The sequence below is a fragment of the Danio aesculapii genome, chromosome 10 (genome assembly GCF_903798145.1).
Source record: "Danio aesculapii chromosome 10, fDanAes4.1, whole genome shotgun sequence".
Classification (NCBI taxonomy): domain Eukaryota; kingdom Metazoa; phylum Chordata; class Actinopteri; order Cypriniformes; family Danionidae; genus Danio; species Danio aesculapii.
Genome location: NC_079444.1, coordinates 22,570,372 through 22,594,817, shown reverse-complemented (window position 1 = coordinate 22,594,817; position 24,446 = coordinate 22,570,372). Strand labels below are relative to the sequence as shown.

Genomic DNA, 24,446 nt, shown 5'->3' with positions numbered 1-24,446 from the left:
ACTGAAATATGGATTACAATCGAAATCCTAATCCTAATTTCTTATGCATAAATCATCTAAAGGGAAGGTCTGCTGAAATGCAGTTTTCTTTAATTACAAAAAATGTTTTTAAAAGCTACCCCAGTATTTAATTGATAAATTGGTAGTGAGTGTTTTGAAATAATGTTTTCTTAATCCTTGTATTATGGGTTTTTTAAAAAAAAACATCCATCTGAGGTTTAAATCTGAAAGTGCACCATGTTTAAAACTATTGATTCTTTAATGAAAGAGTCGACTCAGAGTCGAATAAATGAATCGTGTTGGGTTCGGATCTTTTGTCTGAACTTATCAACATCGATACGGTGCATCACCAAATATGTAGTGCCGGATCCGGTAAAACGTGAACGCGCCTCTCCCTTCAAACATTAGTGGAGTGCGGGGGATCACGAGACTGATCATGACACGAAGATCACTGACAGATAGAGATTTGGCTCATTTTCAGTTCATTTTCACAACAATACTACAGTATAGCCAACCTAGTGCTGTGTTTGTTCCTGTCATTTTACTGTTGATTGATACAATAACATACACTACAATGCAGCATTCCTTGGCCATTTGCTATTATAGGAAGGAGCAGCAGGGACTATTGTGTATGGGACTTTGTCAGTAACTGTTGCAGTTCATATGGACCAGTTTCTTCTTCCTCCGGATCATAACATGCAAGTGTAATTAAAATTGTTGCCTCGTTTTGTGTAGTTTGCAAAATATGTATTTAATTGTGTGTTGTAACTTTTTATCGCTCCGGGAGGCTTGTTATAACTTATCTTTTATAAATCAGTGCTTGTACTGTATCTCTCGGGTTAAATCTGTTTGGGCTATTCACATTTGCATGCAAAACCATATTGAAATCACGACGCATGCTAATTTCTTTACCAATTTATTTGTCTGAACTCGCGATTCTCTGCCTTTTGTCTATGGCCACCATCAGCTGTTCCTACACATGTGTGGCATGGTCAGTTTTCAAAACAGCTCAACTTTTGCCACTGTGTGGATTAATACTGAATGTGTGTCGTTGTTATTACATGGGGTTAGGTTTAAGAGTAGAGTAATATGCTGGTGTTTAACTGCATTGCTTTACTGCATTCCTGCATTGGGCTCTCACATACTCTGTACTACTTCATAGCCATGTTGGGGCGTTTCTCTCTGTTTCTCGCTGAACCCAGCCGACCAATCACAACAGACTAAGTAATCGAAAAATTAGCCTCATGTAAAGGAGAAGTTTGGGAACAAATTAATCGCTGAACAAATCATTTGTGAGTCTTTGGGGTAATTAGGTAAAAATAACTGCATATTGTAAGGCAATGAAAGTGTTTTTGACCTTGCATGCATATTAACCTGTTGTTGGAGACCCCCAAAACCAAAATATGACCTTTTATATGCAAAATAAGGGCTCTTTAAAGAGATTAGTTCACACATTATTTTCTCTTACTTCACTTGTTCAAAACCTATTTGTTCTTTCTTTCTTTCTTTCTTTCTTTCTTTCTTTCTTTCTTTCTTTCTTTCTTTCTTTCTTTCTTTCTGCATTCAACAGAAGAAAGAAAGGTTTAAAACCACATGGAGAAGAGTAAATAATGACAGAATTAAACACTTACTTTTGTCACAAGTCCCCCACCCCCATCTCCCAGATATGATCTCCCAGATTTGAATTACTCATGCAAATGTTGCAAAAATGCATTAACTTACAGTTTCCTGTAGCTTGTGATTCACATGTGTTTTCTTTTTCTTTACACCAGCTATTCAATTAGTTTGTCATGGGGGCCAGTTCATAGAGAGCATCCCAAATGAGGGGCCGGAGAGATATGAATGAGATAGTCTCATTTTAAGAAATAATATGCTAAAATTAAGCGATTTTTTTCCTGAAACAAGCAAAATAATCTGCAATGGGGTAAGCAAAATAATCGTATGCCAAACAAAAAACAAAATAATTTTGCTCACCCCATTGGCAGATTATTTTGCTTGTTTTAAGAAAAAACTCACTTAATTTTGCCACATAATTAAAAAAAAAAAAAAAAACAAACAAAAAAAAACAGACCATGCTTTTTGTTTGTCTAGAACAGGGGTGCCCAAACTTTTTCGTATGAAGGGCCAAAAACCTCAAATATCATTGAGGACAGTGGGCTGAACATAAATATATCAAACTATATTACATTAAAGTTGAATGGGTAATTTCCCATGGCATTTAATTTATCACTAATTTCATAATACTTATAAATAAATGGAAAACATTACCTTGAATCATATTAATTAATAACCTTTTAAATGATAACTTATTGCAATATAAAACTTAAGCAATAACATTTATCACACAGTGGAGTTCAAAGCTTTATACACAAGTCAAGCAGAATCTGCCTTTGCCTTGATTTGCTCACCAAAGACTCTGCATTGTCCTCTATCCCACATTTTAAACGAAATCTGATTGATTTACATTATTTAAATTGAAACATTTAATTTGAGTTAGCTTTTTTGTAACTTAGCAAAAAAACAAACAAACTAATGAACAAAGGGTTACATTAAATTTGAAATGACAATCTCTAAACCATTCCCATCATTCTCCCTCTCTTCTCAGATGGGATGGCAGGCCAAATCAAAGGTTACCATGGGCCAACTTTGGCCTGCGGGCCTTAGTTTGGGCATCTCTTTTCTAGAAAATGCTTCTTGACTTAGAAACAAGACAAAAAAATCAAGAAAAGCTATTTTTTTGCAGTGAAGATCCCATAATAAACTTCAAAAGTGTAAATAAAAGAAAAACACCCAAGAGTCATGATCAGGTACATGTTAATCAACGCATATGTTTTATAGTGTATTAAAGTCATGTCACCAAAATGATGCAAATCATTTAAAACATTTACCACATACTTTAAAAAAATAATTGTAGCCTGCATTTAAAACAGTATGCAAGTATTCATCAAACACAAATATTTCAAGCACATGAAACCATTCATACTCCAGCCAATATGAGAAGGTCTAATACAGAAAGCGTTTTATCAGCATATGAAATAAACCAAGTCGAGAACACACACCAAAACTCCAGTTACGACTTTGACCGTGATTCCCTCAGATCACTTCATCTACACTGGGAACTGTTTCATTTACCTTCTTAGTCTGTTTAGATTTATATTCAATCTGTCATTCTTGAAGGTAAACTCACCCTGGCCTTCTGCATTCATTACGCGCTCATGGAAAAACAAAGTCATTTGAACTTTGAAAATCCATCTCCATGCGCAAACAGCCCAAACACAGTTCTCTCACGCCATATGTGAAACATTCCTCATATATCTTTGATACGACACCCAAATCTAGCTTGAAACTTCAGCGTACTATAATGTAGTTACTAACAGCTAGGAAATGTGGTCATAATTGTGTCTATTGTACAGCTTAATGCCATTGGAAGTGGAATATGGGCTTTTACTTCTCCCCGATTGGGTTATTGTAATTCCTATATCCTAAAATCACTTTTCAATATCTTTAAATTGACAAAGAGCAGTACTCCACTTCTAAAGTTTCGGACGTTTCTTCTTCCTGATTGAATTACTGTAATTCTTCAGTTCCAGATGAGGCCACTTAATGTGTTAAAGTTGAAGAAGAGCAGAACACCACATCTAGGAGGCTAATGACTCAAAAATACTCCAAAAAAATGGAGAGAATGGAATCAATATTCTCCTAAAATCTCTCTGATGGGTTTATATCATTCACAAAATAGATTTTGAAATGCAATAACCAAGCTCTATACATTTGCAATGCCACAACGTCACCCCTCTCCATTCACTACCACATTTTCAACAAGAGATTCTGTGAAATAATTCTTTTTTTATAGAAGAAAAACCAATTCAATGATGTGAAAATGTAAATGATAATAGCTTTTTCTAAAAAGCAATCCACCAGGTTTTATGATTCGCCATATATGGTTCTTAAAAATCTCAAAAAATCAAATGTAAATGTACTACTATTATAAGTACTATTATACTATTATAAGTTATATAAATCACTGTGATATGGCAAGCTATTTTAACATTTAAAACATAATAGTATCTATTTTTTTGGTACTAGTACTTTTTTTGCATTAACTACAGGTATTAGCTAATAGTGTATCATTTTAGGTACTAGTATTTAGCATGTTTTCAAAAGAAACTAGCACTTATTCAATAGATACTAGTTCTAATTTATTAGATACTGCAATTTATTAAATAATAGCACTTATTTAGGTACTAGTACCTATTAGACATTAGTACTTATTTCAGTGTCTGGTGATTGTTATATTGTTACTACAAAAATGTAGTAGTAACCTATTATTAGATACTAGTGTTAAATCATTACATATTTACTTTAGACAGTTGTGAAGAGACTTTTATCCAAGGTGTTTCTGAAGACAATCACCTACTGCACCTTTAAATGTTAAAAAAGCCTGCCGTATTACAATCAACCCCTACAGTCTTCTGATACAACACAATAGGGCTCAAATCTCATTTGCACTTATTTACATTCAGAAATGGCATGTCAAGACATGTTGTGGCAGCTCTGGCGTGAGCAGCAACCGCTGTTGTCAAATCTGGTGCAATTTGACTTGACACTGCCATTTAAATAAATGCATGAAACCTGACAGTTATGATGGAGGGGCAGATATTCCGACACTGTTACTGTGTTTATTTCATTTTTGAAGCTTGATAGTCACTATTCATTTTTTTAAAGATTCCATAAATAGCATGTTTTACAGGTATGTGGCGACAAAACAATGAAGACAAATTCCGGAATTAATTTTGGGACAAGTATTCTTGAAAGCTAGCGAAGGTGGTTTCAGACACTTTAAAAATAGTAAGCTAGCTTTAAAAATGTGCTAGCCATCAAGTAAACAACAACAAAAAGGTACATTCTATATAGTATGAATGTGTGTATCATGAATGTAATCTGGATGTTTTACAATCACCATATATAGTAGGAAGGTATGTGATTTCAGATGCAACCTTTGAGTATTTGTTTCTCCAATGGTACAAAGAGACAATTCAGCTCACAAATGGGGCATTAAAAGGCTGCCTGTGATGTTTTTACTTACCCAGAACACCCAATCTGTAGTTCATAGTGACGACAATCACATTTCCATAGGCCGCAAGAACGCTTGCATCAAACATGTTTCCCGTTCCTTCCATAAATGAGCCACCATGGATGAACAACATCACAGGCTTCTTCCGACGATCTCTAATATCTGTGTAAAGCATAAACATATATACAGAATCATTAAGGATAATTGGTAATAATCGCACTATTACAGTATGTCTTTCTTTTATTTTTCCCCTTTAAACCCATAATAATTTTAATAATCATTTCTATTCTCTGTTTTTATTTCTTATACTTTTTATTGTATTTTATGTTTCATTTATTCTTGTTTATGTAAAGCTATTTGAATTATCATTGTGCTACTGTATATAAATAAACTTGCCCTGCCTTGCCTTCCTTTGTGTTTGCTTTTTAAAACACTATTGGTTGGGTTTAGGGAAGAGTTTAGGTCAGTGGTTTGCTAGGTGATTTGTTAAATAATGTACATGACGTACTAGAAGGATCTGTATCTGAAACGTACAACAAAACATACCTCATGTAACGTATTCAGATTCAGATTCGCTAAAATGTAGACAAACTGACCACGCCAGAAAAGTTGTCCATATGGAGATAGATAAGGCAAATGTGTTTGATTACAAATCTTAGGCATCGTTAAGTTGTTTTGAGGTTTTTGTCTGGAAAATAACATGAAATTACACTGTCAAATTTTTAAAGTCAGTTCAACAAAAAAACAATCCTTATTTCCTTTTGAAAACATCAGTTGCACTGATCTAAAATAATTTGTCAGTGATACAAAAAACATTTATTTGGGTTAACATAACATTATTAGTTTTCAGAGGAGGTAAACTATTCTGTAACAAAACTTTTTAAGTTGTGCCAACTGAACATTTTTCGTCTGCAGAACTGGAATGCCTGAAGTTGAGTGAACAAAAAAAGTATTTCCTTTTATTGTTTCTTGTGTACATTTTTTTTCACCTTTTATTGATAGGACAGTAGAGAGTATAGACAGGAAAGCAAGGGGAGAGGCAAAAAATCGGATGGGAATCGAACTCAGGTAGCTGTGAACACTGGAGTGCCATGTGTAGATGCACTAACCACTACACCATTGCCATCGACGCGCACTTGACTTTTGAAAACATCAGTTGTACTGACCTAAAATTTCTGAAGTTGAGTGAACAAAAAAAACAAACAAACATAGTTCAACTGAAAAAAAAAACATGAAGCATGCATCACATGTGAAGCATTACAAAGCATTTTTTTGTTTGTCCTGCCATGTTTTGACCCTTGTCTTGTTTACCATTATTGTTGTTTTACCCCCTGTCCTGTTTCTCATTCTGTGTCTAATAAATGTTTAGTTAACATTTGTCTCTGTTTTCGTTTTTTCAGTTGAACTATGTTTGTTTGTTCTGATAATGTATTACTTCTTAGTACCAATTTCCACAAGAGTTTTTTGTTCACTCAAATTCAGACATTTTAGGTCTCCCCCCACACTTTCCTGACTGTACTCTCTACTATCCTATCAATTAAAGGTGATTTTTTTTTTAAATGTTCAGCACATAAGAAAAAACTAAAGGAAATAAGGATTATGAGTTTTTTTTTGTTCACTCAGCTTCAGGCGTTCCATTTCTGCTGACTAAAATAAATGTCCAGTTGGCACAAGTTTTGGCAAGTTGGCAACAGTTTTGTTACAGAGTAGTTCACCTCTCCAGAAAACTAATAAATAATCTTATATTGACCCAACTAAATGTTTTTTGTATTACTGACAAATAATTTTCAGTGGTCAGTGTCAGTAAATAAAGGTCAGTGCAGCTGATGTTTTCAAAAGTTGAGTCAACAAGAAAAAGCGAAAGGAAATAAGGATTATGTTTTTGTTTTGTTGAACTGACTTAACATTTTTTACAGTGTACATGAAAATAATCATATATTCGTTGATAATATGTCCATCTAAATATTATTAGTGTGAAAAGGAACAAAAGTTGCTGGAGTCATACTGTATAACATAGAGCTCATTTACCTAGAAACTGCAGTTAAACATATGTATAAGTAAGCACATATTTCCAATAAACCTGTAAATTGAAACAACCATAATCTGTTTTTGGACAGAAATAAGGTACATAAATACATTTGATCGTTTATTTAGAGCTAAATACTTAGTTGAAGTAATATATTTGCTTGGACTTAGTTAGGAAGATGTAATAAAATAAAATCTACAAAAATATACTTTATTAACATCAAATGAATTTCAAAAGCAGTCAATATTCAGAATGGTTAATGATATCTGGGCTAAAAAAATCCAGACAATATTATAATCTTTTTAAAGTTGGAGTCAAGTTTGGGCTAACTAATAAAAAATTAAGACAGAAACTGAGTGCACATACTTTCCCCCCACAGAACTACTTATTAAATCATAATTAGGTAAAGCTGCTTGACATATTTAATTATTTTTTGCAATGTAGTGGACCGGTATTAATGAGACTAACAGTGTGCCATCATTTAGCGGTCATATCAAAAAATGAGTCAAGGAGGAGATGGTAAAAATAGGGGTTGGTATTGCTTCCAGTTCACTTGTCTCTCTTTAAATAGAAGGTCAACATGAGCACACTGCATTATGGGGGAAACACAGCAGTATGTTCTGTTGTACACAGTACTGCAGATTTAGTAGGTCATCCAAGTGTACTGTACACTGCAGGAACAGTAAGAGTAATATGTTAGTACACAGTTCCAAACATATCCCCAATGGTCTTCACGCACTCTGGGATCTTTTGGCACAGTCTGCCTCGGATTGGCTCATCATTTCTGCATTCTGCTGGCAGAGTCTGTCTGTTCCTCTTCCAAAAAACTCTGCTATTCTGATGTATCTCTGTATCAGTTATTACAGTCTGTGTGCGCCCGGTCAATCTCAAGTCTCGGATCTCCCCTCTAGGTGTCGTGTTGGTAGAGTCTCTACCTTTCCTGTTCCCTTGGTACCTTCTCTGTCCTTCGACCCCCACTAAACTCCCCTGCCTCAGGTCTCTAGATTGGTATATTCTGTCTCTTTTAGATTCACATCTATATGTGCTGTTTATTGGTACAGGTTGTTTCTCTTTGCATTTTCTTGCAGTGTGTTGCACGCAATCATGCATACAGCTAAGAAGAAGGAAAAAATGAAGGGATCAAATGATAATTCTTAGTTTTTCTGCAATTATTAGGTATGGGTTGGAGTAAAATGTTCATATTTGTTCTATTTTATAAAAGTCAGATGACATCAAAATTTCCAATAAAAATACAGAGTGTTTTTAGGTTTAGTTATTCCTCTAGATCAGGGATTCTCAACCGATGGGCTGCGGCTAACTAGTGAGCCTCAGCGATCCTGCAGGTTGGCCGATAGACAGCTTAAATTGAACTCTCAATATTATACTATAATTTTTGGATTTCATTATTAATATGCTACATTAAAATAATCAAAGTAATGCACTTTCTCCTGTTCTGTAACTAATTACTTCAAACTTTAGCCAACTTCAGTAAGTCTGTTCATTCACAAACTATGTGTAAAGTGAAAGTGAAAATCTCTCTTTCTGTATTTTTGTGTAAACTATTTAATATATCCGCATAGTTGTCCAAATTAAAGTCCTGCGAGTGTTTTATAATAGACGCGTGTCCATACAGGAGGATCTAGCGAGGCTCAATGGTGTTTCTGGCTGCCATTGAACGTAAAATACACTTGCATTTGAGCTTCAGACGCACTCTGACGGAGCTGTTCACTGTCAGCGATCTCCCAATAATATCCAGCTACAAACCGCCATCAGAACGATGCATTTCAACAGATTTAGGGTGTTTTACTGTATTTTACATTTGTCTGTATATTTTTGAATAGTAGATATTTAATGGTAGATATTCAGTCAGTTCAGTTTAAAGCAGAAGCTGGTCTTTTGCAATCTCTCTGTTGGCATGTGGTTCTCTTTGAATCTGTTTTTTTAAATACACACATATATATACAGTTGAAGTCAGAATTATTAGCCGCCTTTGAATTTTTTTCTTTTTGAAATATTTGCCAAATGATGTTTAACAGAGCAAGGCAATTTTCACAGTATTTCTGATAACATTTTTTTTCTACTGGAGAAAGTCTTATTTGTTTTATTTCAGCTAGAATAAAAGCAGTTTTTAATTTTTTAAAAAACAGTTTAAGGTAAATACATTAACTAATGAAACCTTATTGTAAAGTGTGATCGAAAATTCAAACACACATTAACGATTTACGATAACATACAGTAGTTTCCAGCTCAAATAATATATAGTTTTAATATATAATATATAGTTTTAATATATATTTATCATATAGTTTTAGTTTTATATATATATATATATATATATATATATATATATATATATATATATATATATATATATATATATATATATATATATATATATATATATATATATATAATTAAATTTAAATAAAATTATATATTTTTAGTAAAAAGCTGATAATAGAAAATAATAGAATAAATTATATTATATTATGTTTATTGTTAATAAGCAAAGGTTTACATGAGCATTTCATACAAACATTTCAGAGAAAATGTCAGACAGGTGGACTTTCAAAGATGATTGGAGAAAGAAGTGGGCCCCGAAGTGAAAACGGTTGAGAATCCCTGCTCTATATATTGCTGTTTTAACTCTTCTGAAGTTAAAATTTTGGTATTATGTTGTCTAAACATTTATATAATATTTTTTATGGCACAAGAAATGGCACAAGAAAATTTTTCCTGTAAACAACTGATCACATTTTTATAAAAATGTAAATTAAAAATAGTCCTTTAAAGCTTATTTTTTTAAATTACATACGAATGTTCCATGTTTATATAAAATTGAGGTCAGAACAATACAAACGTTTTAACAAAAATTTATATATTTGGTAGCCTTTGTTATTCTGAACAATTCTGTCACAAAAAAAAGCTCTAACACAGGTCTCAAACTGGATTCCCGGAGGGCCGCAGCTCTGCACAGTTTTGCTCCAACCCTAATCAAACACAGCTGACCAACTAATCAAGGTGTTAAAGACTACTATGATCTAATAAGCAGGTGTGAGTTGCAGGTGGTTGGAGCTAAACTATGCAGAGCTGTGGCCCTCCAGGAATTGAGTTTGAGACCACTGCTCTAACACAATATTTTTATTTGGAAATTTCATTCAAACTTCATTCATTTTCCTTCAGCTTAGTCCTTTTTTTATCAGGGGTCACCACTGACTAGAAGAAATAACCGCCTCTCTGAACTTTATTAAACAAAACAAATACAAACATTTTCCTCAAACCCCTACCTAATAAATCCAGATAAACTGAGAATTCTCCAGTGGTCTCTTAATTCCCCCCATAACTGTGTACAGTATACATATGTTCCAGTGTGTGAATGCGATGTCCAGTTAGCCAGTGCTTCTGTGGTGTGCACGCGCTGTAGATAATTCATATGAAAACCAGACCATGCAGAAACATAAATAACTACCACGACATCTGTTTACCCCGAGAGAGAAGAGGGGGGTATCAGAAAAAGAAAGAGTGGGATAAATCATAAAAACATGCAGGAGAGAGAGAGAGAGAGAGAAACAGGAAGAGATGGAGATGTGAAAAGGAAATGGCACACAAAAGAGAATAAAATAAAAGTTACACAGACCAAGGTCCTTTCACGGACACACAAAAATCACACACACACCGGCAGCTGTGATGCGGAGTCGCTATGGAAACTGCTCACCAGCACTGACTCACTCATGCCTGTTGCCACGGAAACAAATTCTACGCACGTATTTGCACGCCCGCCTGCATCACCACCTGAATCTCGGCTTACAAACGCATTACAGCGACTACACACACAGTCAAACACACACACACACACACACACACACACGGACACACACACTTTCTTGTCTCAATGTCTGCACATACACAAACACCTCTTCTTGTAGACAAAAACACACAATGCAATGAACATATCTGTTTGTGCAGCACACACACACAAACACACCTATGTGCAACCATGCATAATAATGCTCATGCCCAAGTATGCACACATTGGAAATATAAACAAGTTGAATTATCCCAGATTCCTCAGTCAATCTTTCATATACTAGACTAATGTTAGAGTTTTCATTGCTATTTTATCCAAGATTTGATATTTGTTTCATAGTTATTCTGAAAATCATTGTTTTGTTGGTGCTGTTGAAGCAATGTCACTTTAAATTCGACCAATCAGAAAGGATTGTGTGGATCAGCTGTGCTATCAGAGCTAGTCAGCTGATGTGAAATCTGTGTCTTGGTTGGAATGTCTTTGATTTATGCCATTTAGGCATGGGCAGGTATAAGATTCTGACATGGATAAAAATATCACAGTTTCTTGGTATCACAGTATTGTGATCCCTGCTCTAAAATATATTCTTTTTAAATGTCTGGGTAAAAAAATCACAACTTTTTTCCCCTTTGAAAACAATATATTTTATTTTGTGAAAGATTTATAATATTTTGGTGCCGTAAACATGTCAGGCTAAATAATTCAAATAAATCATTGACTTCTGCTGTCTGCATTTGTTTCAAAAACACTGATTTATTTACAATTTAAACGGAATCTTTGGATATTTTTTCTGCTGGAGATACTGTTGTCCTAAAAAAAATGTAAATAAAAAATCTTACACATACCTTAGGAACGGTATTACAGAAAATTTTGGCTGTTTTACAACCTTGACTTTTCCAAACCGCGGTATACCTTGAAAACGGTTATCGTCCCATGAGTAGTGTCATTATGAGGTAACTTGTATTTCCCACAAGGTATCAACATTCATTGAGTCATTCATTTTCCTTCGCCTTAGTTCCCTTATTCAGCAGGGGTCGCCACAGCGGAATGAACCGACAACTTATCCAGCATATGTTTTACACAGCAGATGACCTTCCAGCTGCAACCCAGTACTGGGAAACACCTACACTGTAAAACCCAATAGTCAACATTATCAAATGAAATGAGTGTAGTTAACTCAAAATTTCCTGAAAATTTATTTTACTCATTTGAAAAGAGTTTTGAACTCAGTGTTGAATGTAATGAGTTAATTAAATACCTCATTACTTCAACTTAAATGGAGTAAGTTCACAGTACTTTGTAGTAATCATTTCCTTAAACGGTTTGAGTTGCCTTAACTTATTGGGTTTTACAGTACTCAGTTAGTTTGAGTTCTCTTCATTTATTGGGTTTTACTGGGCTCAAATTGTTTCGTTTATTCAAATGGATTAAGTTCACAGTACTCATATAGATTCATTTTTTTTTACTCAGATGGTTTGTTGCAACCGGTTTGCTCAAACGGTTTGAGTTACCTTAACTTATTGAGTTTTACAGTTATCAGTTTGAGTTCTCTTCCTTTATTGGGTTTTACTGTGCTCAAATTGCTTTGTTTATTAAAATTGCTTCATTTACTCAAACGGATTAAGTTTACAGCACTCATATAGATTAGTTTTTGAACTTAAATGGTTTGTTGCAATCGGTTTCCTCAAATGGTTTGAGCTACCTTAACTTTATGGGTTTTAGAGCATATAGACTCTCACATTCACACTCATACACCACGGCCAATTTAGTTTATTCAACCAACCTTTAGTGTTTGTCTTTGGACTGTGGGGGAAACCGGAGCACCCAGAGGAAACCCACATGAACATGGGGAGAACAAGCAAACTCCACACAAAAAGCCAACATGCCCAGCCGGGGTTTGAACCAGCAACCTTCTTGCTTTGAGGCAATAGTGCTAACCACTGCACCACCGTGCCACCCCAGGTATCAACATTAATAGATACAACAAATTGAGGCATCAAAGTGACAGTTAAGGCATTTAAAGTGTAACGAAAGATTTCTGTTTAAAAACAAAACCCATTCATAAACTGTCTATGCATATCAGAAAAAAAGGATCTTGGAATTGTTTATTGAATGCTGAATCAGCATATTATAATGATTTCTGAATAATCATGTGGGATAAGTAAATAATAGCATATCTTATCTGCAGATTTAAAAAAATAAAACCAAAAAGTAATAGATTTTGAGGGTAAAAGATTTGGGATTGAAGAAGGTGTTACACAGCTTTATTTTAACTGTACATTAATCTGTGTCAAGTTTAATATCTAGTTTCTATTTGTTTTTAAAAAAAATGTAAATTTAAAATACTTTTGCTTAATCATTTATTTAAGTTTTACATTTTATTATTTTTAAAAGAGTCATTTGAAAAAGTAATTTTATGTCACATTTCAAGAGTTCCTCCTTCTGCGTGGGTTTCCTCCAGGTGCTCTGTTTTCCCCCACAGTCCAACGACATGTGCTATAGGTGAATTGAGTAAGCTAAATTGGCCATAGTATATTTGTGTGGATGCAAGAGTGTATGGGTGTTTCCTAGTGTTGGGCTCCACCTAGAAGGGCATCCGGTGCGTAAAACATATGCTGGATAAGTTGGTGGTTCATTCCACTGTGATGACCCCTGATGAGAAAAGAGACTAAGCCAAAAAAGGAAATGAATGAATGAATGAATGTCAAGAGTTCCTACTTGCTGATGATTGATAATAAAGCATGTTTGGCATGCCTGGGGCTCCCTCCCATTTCATCGGGAGAGAGGGGAGTCTGAGCTCAGGTAGGTCTCGAGAGCCTTTGCATTTCCTGATTATTATGGGTTGCCACAGTTGAATGAACCGATAACTATACCAGCATATGGTTATGCGGTGAATGACTAGTAATAAAACACTTATATACTGTGCCAATTTGGTTAATTCAATTCACTTATAGCGCGTGTCTTTAGACTGTGAAGGAAAACGGAGTCCCCGAGGGAAACCCACACGAACATGGGGAGAACAAGCAAACTCCACACAAAAAAGCCAACTTGCCCAGCCGGGGCTTGAACAAACAGCCTTCTCGCTGTGAGGCGACAGTGCTGACCACTAAGCCTCCAGCCCACCATGTCAAGGATTAATCTAGGAAAGAGGAAGAGGAGTAGGGGTGGATGGGGGGATTCCTCGAGGTGAAGATGACTAAGGTAAGACAATGTGGTTATTTGTGTTAAGTGTGTTTGGATTCGTCTGATTGGTAAATCATACGATAGCTAATGCGGGATCAGCCGTGATCAATCATAAGCACAAGATCCTCTCGAAATTAGTTTATAAATATACTTCACTTAAAAATCAAAGTGCAGTCCAAAAATGCTTTGTGACTATCATTTAAACCACTATAGTTTCAGCCCATTCGTCTAGATGAAGAGAATGTAATAAAATTTTATTTTATTCTTTTAAATATTTGAAATAGTTACAAGTCATCATTAGTATGTGGTTTGATTCTTCTCATAAATATATCTGTTTATGCTACATGACTATGGGAAATTAATTCAACAATATATTATTCCCAGAAAAGTTATATGAAACATTAAAAACCCCTGCCGCTTGACTTGCAATGTATGTCTTTGATGAATGTAAAATCAAGTTTGTTAATGCAATTTAATTCACGAAGCAAAATAGGATATTTCATCTGTGGCCCATGGAAACGTCTGATCAAATTATTGAAACAAAGTATATGTATGACATTCACATTTATCTAATAGATTTTATACTATTACCACTTTATGAAAATAATTGTCTTGTTTTATTTCTTCAAATTATATTTAGATGATTTAAATACTTGAATAATAACTGAGAACACTATGCTTGCAGAGATGTGAAAGATAAACCTACATTTTTCCAGAGTGGTGCTGATATGAAAAGAAATTATTAAATAGGGACATTTTAAGCTACAATTCTTGCTATTAACTAACAATTAACTAAGAATTTTAGTTTAATAAACTGCTAATTTGCTTATTAATAGTTAGTAAGGTAGTAGTTAGATTTATGCAGAACTCATGATTGTTTATATAGCTTTTTCACAATGTAGATTGTGTCAAAGCAGCTTAACATTGAAGTTCTAGTACATTGAAACTGTGTCAGTTCAGTTTTCAGAGTTGATGTTCAGTTTAATTCAGTTCAGTGAGGTTTAACTTTAACTGCTGAAAATCAAAACACTGAAGAGCAAATACATCAATGTGCAACTCCACAAGTCCCAAACCAAGAAAGCCAGTGGCGACAGTTAGGGTTGAGTATTGTTTGGGGTTATTTCGATACTGGTGCTAAATCAATGCTTTTAAAATAGTATTGGTGCCAAAATGGTGCCTGAACTGATACTTTTAAGCCACAAAAATATTTGACAAAATAGTTTTTATTTATTTTAATCATTATAATTGAACAATATAAATATATATTTATAATAAGTTTAAAAGTAAACATCAATTTATATTTTATATATTTGAATTGCATTCATATATTTCTATTGATCATTTGTTTGTTAGCATGAATGCAAGATTTGCATTACGCTATTAACATTACATTAGCTTACAACTAACCTGTGGAATTTATCTGAATAAGACAATAATATGATTCAGGTGTTCACATGAGCTGCTTTTTGACTGTTACATTCATGATTCCCAGTTACATGCTATCGCACATAGATCCATTAACATCATTGCGTCATGTGATGACTGATTCGGTCTGGTGCATACCGGTTACAAAGGTACTGGTGCCATAATGGCACTGGGTTTCGGTACTCAACCCTAGCAACAGTGGCGAAGAACAAAAATTCAGCAACTGACGAAAGTGAAGGAAAAAAACCTTGAATGTAAAATAACATCCTGCTTTATGAGTTTTAAAGGGTACCTATTATGCCCCTTTTAATCAGGATGTAAAATATGCCTGTGATGTCCCTGGATTTTGAATATGAAGTTTCAGCACAAAATACCCCACAAATAACTCTTTGAAACAGACCCTTTTAGGCTTTGAAATAAATTGTGCTGTTTTGGTGACTGTCAATTTAAACTCAAATGAGACTGAGGCTCACAGGACTTCTTCCAAAAGAGGGTGGAGCTACAAATGCCTGTGTGTCAGCATAGTGGCAAATTCTAAACAGGACTAATATTATCTAAAGACGAACGGCTGCTTCTCTGTCTACGCCAATGAGAGAGAGAGATCATCATTAATGGGCGGGGCTTTACCCATCTGATGACAACAGGAGAATGATAAAAGTGTTTCTGAAGACTGTTTTTATCACGTATGATTATAATAAACTAATGTTTACCCTTAGTGGCTGGCTATATCCACACACTATCACCACACAACTGTGTTTAAACCTCTTATAAAAGTATAACAGGCATAACAGGTGTTTCACGAGTTCACACCCACACACAGAAAACAGATTAAAAAAAGCATATGTGGCGTGCTGTCCAGGCAGAGAGCTCTGAGGCTGGAAAGATGTCTGAGCTCGGGGCATTCTCTCCATCAAGAGAGACAGAGAGGAATACGAGCTCAGCATCTAGCCCGATTCCAGAAAGCTCCCCTCCCCGTGCTTAGTATGGATCTGGTTAAAGATGTGGAGTTGGGGTGGAGGAGGGATGCAAAGTCATTGAGATGACTGAGGTAAGATGAGCTTGAGTATTTATAGGAATTCTGATTGAATGATTAGTGTGATTGATGACAGAGCATTTGTTGTGTTTACTATATGTGTGTGCTTCTCCCGAAATTAGTTTTAAAAACTTCACTTAATAAACAGCCAATATTTTAATAACAATAAGTCAAGTAGACCCAAGTATATTGGAAATTGGTATTTAAACTAAAGTGTTACCCTAAAAAGTACTATGCTAAAATCAAATAGTTGAACTTAAATAGTTCATACTTAGGGCCAATTTACAACTGGTATTAAGATGTTTCAGTTGACAGAATCCTAAGTAGACAAGAGAAGCATTTATGTTTACACCTGCAGTTTTAATCCACGTTTTAATCCTGCAGTTTTAGTCCACGTCTTCTGTACTTTCAAGCACTTTTCTCATTTCTTTGAGGGGAGGAGGGGTCAATGGACAAGACTATGTTTAAGTCTCTTCTGATCTTTCGATCTAATATTGTGAAGTATGCAGGTGAATTTTGAATATAAAGGCAAAACCAGACTGTGGAAGCTGCAGAGAGAGCAGCAGCTTTTGTAACTCCTCTGATAGCACCAAAATTAAAACACCATACATTTGCATTCATTTCAAAAGAGTTTTGGACTACCTCTGAAAGCCATTAAAATGGCCTAAATCTTTTTGACCCTGTCTACACCCTTGCATTTAGCACTGCACACCTGTTATTGGATCATGGAAATAAAAAAAACCTCTTGCTGCATCAGAATCTCACAGATTTCATTAATCGCAATGTCTCTATTACTTAGATCAAGCTGCCTCTTCTTTCAGTTGTTTTTGACTACAGGTTCTTGAGAATTTTTTTAATCCTGTAGATTATAAGGCTGATGTATGGTAAATGTTATTTCTAAGAGTTATAATAGGGGATTTATTATTATTGTTGCAACCCAGGCTCATTTTGATTACGTACCCCTATATACATTTCTGGAGAGAGCAAAATACATCCCAGGAGCTACGTTTTTTGCCGTTTTTGTTTGTTGTGTACACTTTTTCAGATCTCAAATTTCTCGCACCTGCTGTTCTCACTTAAATCCTCCAACCGTCCAATCCCCCCCCCCCTATCGCTAAACCCAACCAATAATGTTTTAAAAAGCACAGATTGACCCCCTTACCCACCCCCTTCCCAAAACCCAACTGACAGTGTTTTAAAAAGCAATCCAGAAAAGCCCAGATTTTTACCACAGTTACCATGCTGTTACTTATTTGTTTATTTTATTTTTTAGCTTTTTTTTTTGTCTAACCTGCATTCTGGAACTGTTCTTCACTGGACTCAAACCCCATGGTCAACTCCTCTCTGTGTCTCAAGTTCTCCAACGTACAGGTTGAGCTAACGGACAAACTGGTAACGTTTTCAGAATGAGCCTATGTTTTATTTTTGACCATTGAACCGTGATACAAACCGAAACTAAAGTTTGTGAGCCATGCCACCCATACTTAACACAAAGTGTAAGCATGTCCTCGTGTTCATTTCATCTCAAATCTGATTTCTTTCTTTATTCAGTGGAACGCAAAAGGAATCACCTAGCAGAATGTCCATAAAGTAAACTGAATGGTGACCAAAATATTTTAAGCAAGATATTATAGGACTTAATATGAAGATGTTGAAGGTTTTGTAACACTTTAGTTCAAGTAACAATTCTCAGCATTAACTACTGGGTTATTACCTATAATTAATGCTTTGACAGACTCTGCTTTTATAATACATCCACATTCAACTAAACATCTGCTATTGTGTTGAAAAATGGGAGCTGTCCCTTTAATGTCAATAATAATGAATAAAAGAATCAGATGCTGTAAAAGCAGATTCTTCAAGCAAGTTTTTTTTTGCTGCAGTATAGAGATATTGTGTGTGTATGTGTGTGTGTGTGTCTGTGTGTGTGTGTTAGTGTGTGTGATGCATCGAAGAGAAGCACACAGAATCCACAAACATCTTATCTGGGACAACCCTGCTTACGAATCCATGAGTATAATCTTTGTGTGTATGTGTGTGTGTGTGTGTGTGTGTAAGAGCGAGGGAAGAATGGGGAGACACAGGAAAAGAGAGAGACCGTATGCAAAGCGTTAGCCTCAATATGGGATGGAAAGACTTGGAAATAGAGAGAGAGAGAGAGAGAGAGAGAGAGAGAGAGAGAGAGAGAGAGAGAGAGAGAGAGAGAGAGAGAGAGAGAGAGAGAGAGAGCAAGCAGAACGCCCAGATCCTTTCAACAGAGGCCTTAGTATCCTATTCGCTTCAAAACATCCTCAAAATACAAGAACGCTATTCTGTCTCTCCTCCTCCAAGCCTGCATCTCTCTCTTCCTCTCCTTTGCCGCACCTCCCCCTCCCTATTTCCCTCTGATCTCCTGCTTTTCCTTCTCCTCTCCCCCTTTCCTCAACTCTTTGCCTTCATCTTTGCCTGTCTGTTCTCGTTATGGGAGCTCTTTACCTTTCTTCGCCTGCTCGTCTTTTGTTCTTTTCCATCTAGGCTTTTCTCAGCTCTATTTACAGGAAACTAAAGCATAGAGGATGGGATTCGAACCCGGATCCCTGTGCGACACCATGCGTCGTGAGCGAAACGCACTACCTTTCGCACCACGACCATCCCTCCCTTCTTGTTCCTGTCTCCCGCCCACACATCCTCTCTCTCTCTCTCTCTCTCTCTCTCTCTCTCTCTCACTTTCAAAGCTCCGTGAATCTCATTTCATCATATACTCGTCTTTATCACTACACTTTTTTTAGCGATCTCTCCCCCTCCATGCTCTCAAATTGGTGATCTGAGCGCTCCCCCTCTCCTCCTCTCTTTCATCTCTCCTCTCTGTCGTTCTCCTTCTCTCCTCCGTCGTCGCTGCGCCTTCTCTCTCCTCTTCTCTCCCGTGTTCAGAGACGCAAAATTGGATTAGCTGGCAGTGTCTCTATTTAAACCTCTGCAATTAGAGACGCCCGGAATCCGAGAACTTAACGCACTGAGTGCGAAGCACAGACATGTATGCTGTGAAGAATGATAGTCATATTAAATGGAAAGAGAATGGACAAACGAGACTGTGAAATTCTGTAAATATTCTACCTGTTTTTATTTAATAGTAATAATTGCATAAAAGGCTGTGTGTTTAAATATATTAGTAACAATACGTTTTATGTAATAAGCAACATTTACTCATTTTTAGTGCTGTGTAGTAACTGGATTAACTGGATTATTTCATTTGATTTTGAAAATGTTCATCTGGGCCGGTTAGCATAGTTTCATTTTCCATGGTGGTGGAATGTTATACAAATGCGTCAGGCATTGATTTAGTAACGCAAGTGCAATTTTAACATCTCTAAGCACGATGATTAGATATTTCTGGAGACTCCTTTTTTCTATGCTTACTTTGTTGAATATCAAAAAATAATAAGTTAATATTATGTTTCTGCTAAGCCTGTTATGGAGAAACTGGCAGCCAGGTGGCGCATCGTGCGCACATGTATTTTACCAATCCAGAATGGCTTGGTACGGTCATCTAACTGTGTCTAGAATTCTGTGCCAAGAAAGGTTTGTAAATGTGCTGCACCATACCAGGCTAACATGTAAATACCACTGGAACCATATGGTTTTTAGAACCATTTGGCACAATAGTGAAAAAGTATCTATACCTTTTAAAATGCACATGACTAGATTACAGTTACTTTTTTTATGTATTATATGATTATACATTATTCACACAATGGAATAAAATATTAATCTTTTATATAGCTTTAAGTTTAAATATTCAGAATATAAAATTAATTTGTGGCCCATGATTCTGAATTTGGGCCACAAAAAATAAGAGCACTCCTTGATCTATTAAAAGAGACTAATGTATAAGACAAAAATCTTGCAATTGACTAAACAATGTGGATGTACAATATGTTCAAACTCAGAAGACTCTGAACATGACAAAGTCTGTTTATTTATGTTTGTTCACGTGACACAGGGATTCCAGAAAATGTTGTCCATATATGAGCTAATAAATTGGAAATTGTTATTTGAATGATTGACAACACATTTGCATCGTCACAGTTCTGTGATGTTGGTTAGAGGTCACACCTACATGCAGGTAAACAAATAAAAACTTTTAAATTTGTGTGTTTAAATGTTTTTATTGTTTTATTAATTAACTACTTATTTTTTTAAAATTACGAACTTTTCATCAAATCCCAGGTTGGAAAAGCATAGAACAGTGTAATGTTAAATTATTTTCATTATGCTGAAAACAAAGAAATATTATTTGCTTCTCAATGATTCCATTCAAATCTATATTATAAACAAGTTAGGTCAAAAGTAATCTAAAAGTAATCCTAAAGTAATCAGAATAGATTATATAAACTGAGTAATCTAGATTTGTAATCAGTTCAAAATCTAAAAGCAATCTAGACAGAACTGTTACCTATGCAGTAAAAATCTATGCATTGTGCACATTATATTAATTACTCTCTATTGTGTTGTTTTATATTTTTGACTTTCTTTCTTAAGTGGAACATAAAAGAAAAAATAAGATACTAATAATTTCACAGTTTGATACTGTGAATTTCAAGCGTCTAAAAAGGCCCAATTCACTGAATTGGTGCGCTGACCTTTTGAAATATTCATTCAACAAGGTTTTGTGAACTGAATCAATTGATTCATTGTATAGAGTCAAAAGACTGATTTGCTTATGAAATGGACATTGTTATGTCTACCAGAGACTCTCTTGCAGGAAAAGAGAATTACAGGCTGATGACTAGATTTTTGGTCATATGAAACAATTTTATAATACTTTGTGATTTTGCATCTGATTATCAAAATTATGAAAATGCAACTGGTTTTGGAAGGAAACAATATAACAATTTATTTTGGTACAGTTCGTTGGTTGAAGTTTGGCACATTAAGATGTGGTACATTAAAGAAAATAATAAAGAAATACCTTTAATTTATTGGATGAGATATTTTACATAAAAACAAAGCATATTTGGTTTTATAGTGAATTAAATGAAAATAAAATACATTTTAAAATACCTTGTTCTCCCCATCTGTAACCATTTAGGTGATGTAAAACATTTGAGATATAATTTACCAAAAAATTGTAAATTTGAGATTTGTCAAACTGATGAGTTTTTATTTTTTTATTTGACCATAAATTAAGATATTTTGAAGAATGAGGGCAACCAAACATATTCCGTTCCTCAAATAATTCACATTTTTATACAAGAGAAACCAACAAGGATCAACAACGGATTTCTTTAACAGAAGAAAAAAAAAGTCATACATGTTTAAAACAACCTTATGGACAGTACATGATAACGGCAGGTTAATTTTTGGATGAACTATCATTTTTGGGGTCAATATTTTCAACAAAATTACTGCCAAAATACCCAACTGTCTACGTTCACTGCCTACATTATTATAGTGCATATCAATAAATTTTAAAGATTTAACTGCTTTCAATTGATTGAAATAAGTCATAAACTGTGTATAAATCCCCACATATTTTTCTCCAGTGAATATCTGGCAACCACAGCTGGCTGGTCTTTTCAAACCCAACACAGAAACACACATTTTGTGGAAAGGAGTGTTACATGGAATGATCAACATTTGCACATACAAACATTCACAAACACAAATGTAGTCCAGACACACATATATGCCACAAACACATACACAACAAGAGATTATCAGCAGTGATCTTTTTCCTACAGAAATGTAAACTATAAAATAAGGAATATATTATATTATAATATTAATAGTCTATCATTTTCAATACTATTCAGAATCTGGATGAGAATTTACTCTGCTACCCAAAAACAATAAATCAGACTGTTGTCTTTTACAGACTTACTGCATTAGCTACTCAACTGCATTCTCGGCTGGATCCATGTCAGCCAATGAAATTGCGCTAAATCACAGGGGGCTGATGGGATTTGTAGTTTATTGATTTCTGGCTAATCCTTTGCCATTCATCAGAAAGGACACAAAATGTATAATGAAATCTTAATAAGCGTTGACGGGTGATTATTCCTAAAACAAAAAGCCTGTTATAATGAAATGATGTAAGAACGGTTTGTTTCAAGAAGAGATTCAAATATATACGCAGCAGCACATCAGCAGTGTATGAATTAGTGAACGTACGCTTGAGCGTATGTATGAGTTTGTCCGTGACTAGTAAAGCTAAAAGCAAAATGCAAAAACATCCAAGACAAAATAATCAAGAGAAATAATGGCACATATTGCAACCCCCCACCCCCCACCCCACCCCCAAAAAAAGAGTCTGAAAAAACAAGACAAAAAGGGAAAAACATGCAAGAAAAATACCTTCGTCCCTCGGTCTGTTCATTGAAGACTCATCGTGTTTTTTTGTGAGCGGACCTGGGGTTAAGACAAAAAGGGGGGGAAAGAGAAAAGACAAAATTCAAAAAGATTTTACTGCGCTTAAACAAAAAGAGCAAAAAATTCCAAAACAGCAAAACAAGAAAAACGACAAACTAGCAAGAGATCATGTGTCCCACTTGAAAAGAAGAGCCCAAAACAGCAGCCAAAGCAAAGGAATGAAACAGACAACAAACTAAAAGAGAGAGAGAGAAACTGATGGTGGTGTGACATCTGCTAACATCCCTACTAGCAATTACAACATTACTGTGTTTTTCTTTTCCTCAGTTTTTCCTTTCACACTCACTCATTCGTTATATGCCAGGCTTTCAATGACAAATGTCCAGCCTTCTTCCTCTGAGCCCAGAAAGAGAGAGTGAGAGAGAGAAAACGCTGTAGCAAAGCTGCGTTTAGTGCAACGGCCCTCAGGAGTCCTCCGTCTTAATGTCCTGTGGGACAGAAACTCCCCCTCACAGGATAAGACTGCTGAAACTGTGTGCTCTCTTTTCCTGTCTCGCAAACAAACAAGCAAACGGCTTGTGTAATTTCCTTAAGAAAGCATCTGCCGCTGACATACTTTTATAGCTTTAAATGAAGATCTGATCTCTTCACATTTCCGAACAATGTGAACATATGGTGCAAAGTGGAAGTTGAAGTCAAAATCAGGGTTCTGTCTCATTTCACATGGGAAATAATGTGTGCAAAAAAAGGCAAAGTTACGTAAAAAGTACTTTAGCATTTGTTTAATTGAAAACGATGTAAACTTATATCCATAATTCATTTCATAATATTGTTGGATGAATACCACATGACTACGTCGAATAGTTCGGACTGCTGAGCGAATCACTGGTACAACCCTTCCTACTCCCCAAGAACTGTACCTATCCAGAGCGAGCAGAAGGGCTGCCAAAATCACTCTGGACCCCTCACACCCAGCACACTGCCTCTTTGAACTTTTACCTTCTGGTCGACGCTACAGAGCACTGCGCACCAGAACAGCCCGACACAGAAACAGTTTCTTCCCTCAGGCAATCCATCTCATGAACACTTGATGATAATGATTGCGAAACCAACATCACTACTTGCTATACACTTTTATACACATATACACTTATTGAACAACACACTTTACATGCCAATTTGCACATAACAGCTGCACATATAACGTTGTATATAGTAATAAACATGTACATACACTTGTCAATTTGTATATTTGCACTCACTACTTCTATTTTTGGATGGAAAGATTTTTGGATGACATCACTAAGTGTTGTTTTAGTAAAAGGCACAATATGTAAGATTTATTCAACAATGTTTTATTTATTTTGCTGACTTATGTACTTACATTATCCCAAATGTTTCAAATAATATTCAAATCCCCCCCAAAAAACTATTTTAACTACATGTACCATATCATGTGTCACCATTTTGATGACATCATACTGAAAACCAGAAACTGTTGCGTAAAAAAAGCTCTGCTGGTTTCGTGTCATGTCACGCGTGTCTCTCA

General features: G+C 35.3%; 1 protein-coding gene across 3 annotated transcripts in view; it reads right to left on the bottom strand.

Moving 5' to 3' along the window:
* Positions 1–24,446, bottom strand: part of nlgn2b (neuroligin 2b) — a 175,459-nt gene that overhangs the window by 26,558 nt on the left and 124,455 nt on the right. For 2 of the 3 annotated variants that reach the window (XM_056466734.1, XM_056466735.1), the window contains exons 3-4: positions 22,883–22,936; positions 5,087–5,236 (exon numbers count right to left, since the gene is read on the bottom strand). In XM_056466734.1, coding sequence (XP_056322709.1) covers positions 5,087–5,236; positions 22,883–22,936 — 204 coding nt within the window. The remainder of the gene's footprint in view (positions 1–5,086; positions 5,237–22,882; positions 22,937–24,446) is intronic. The other variant, XM_056466736.1, reaches the window with a different exon arrangement.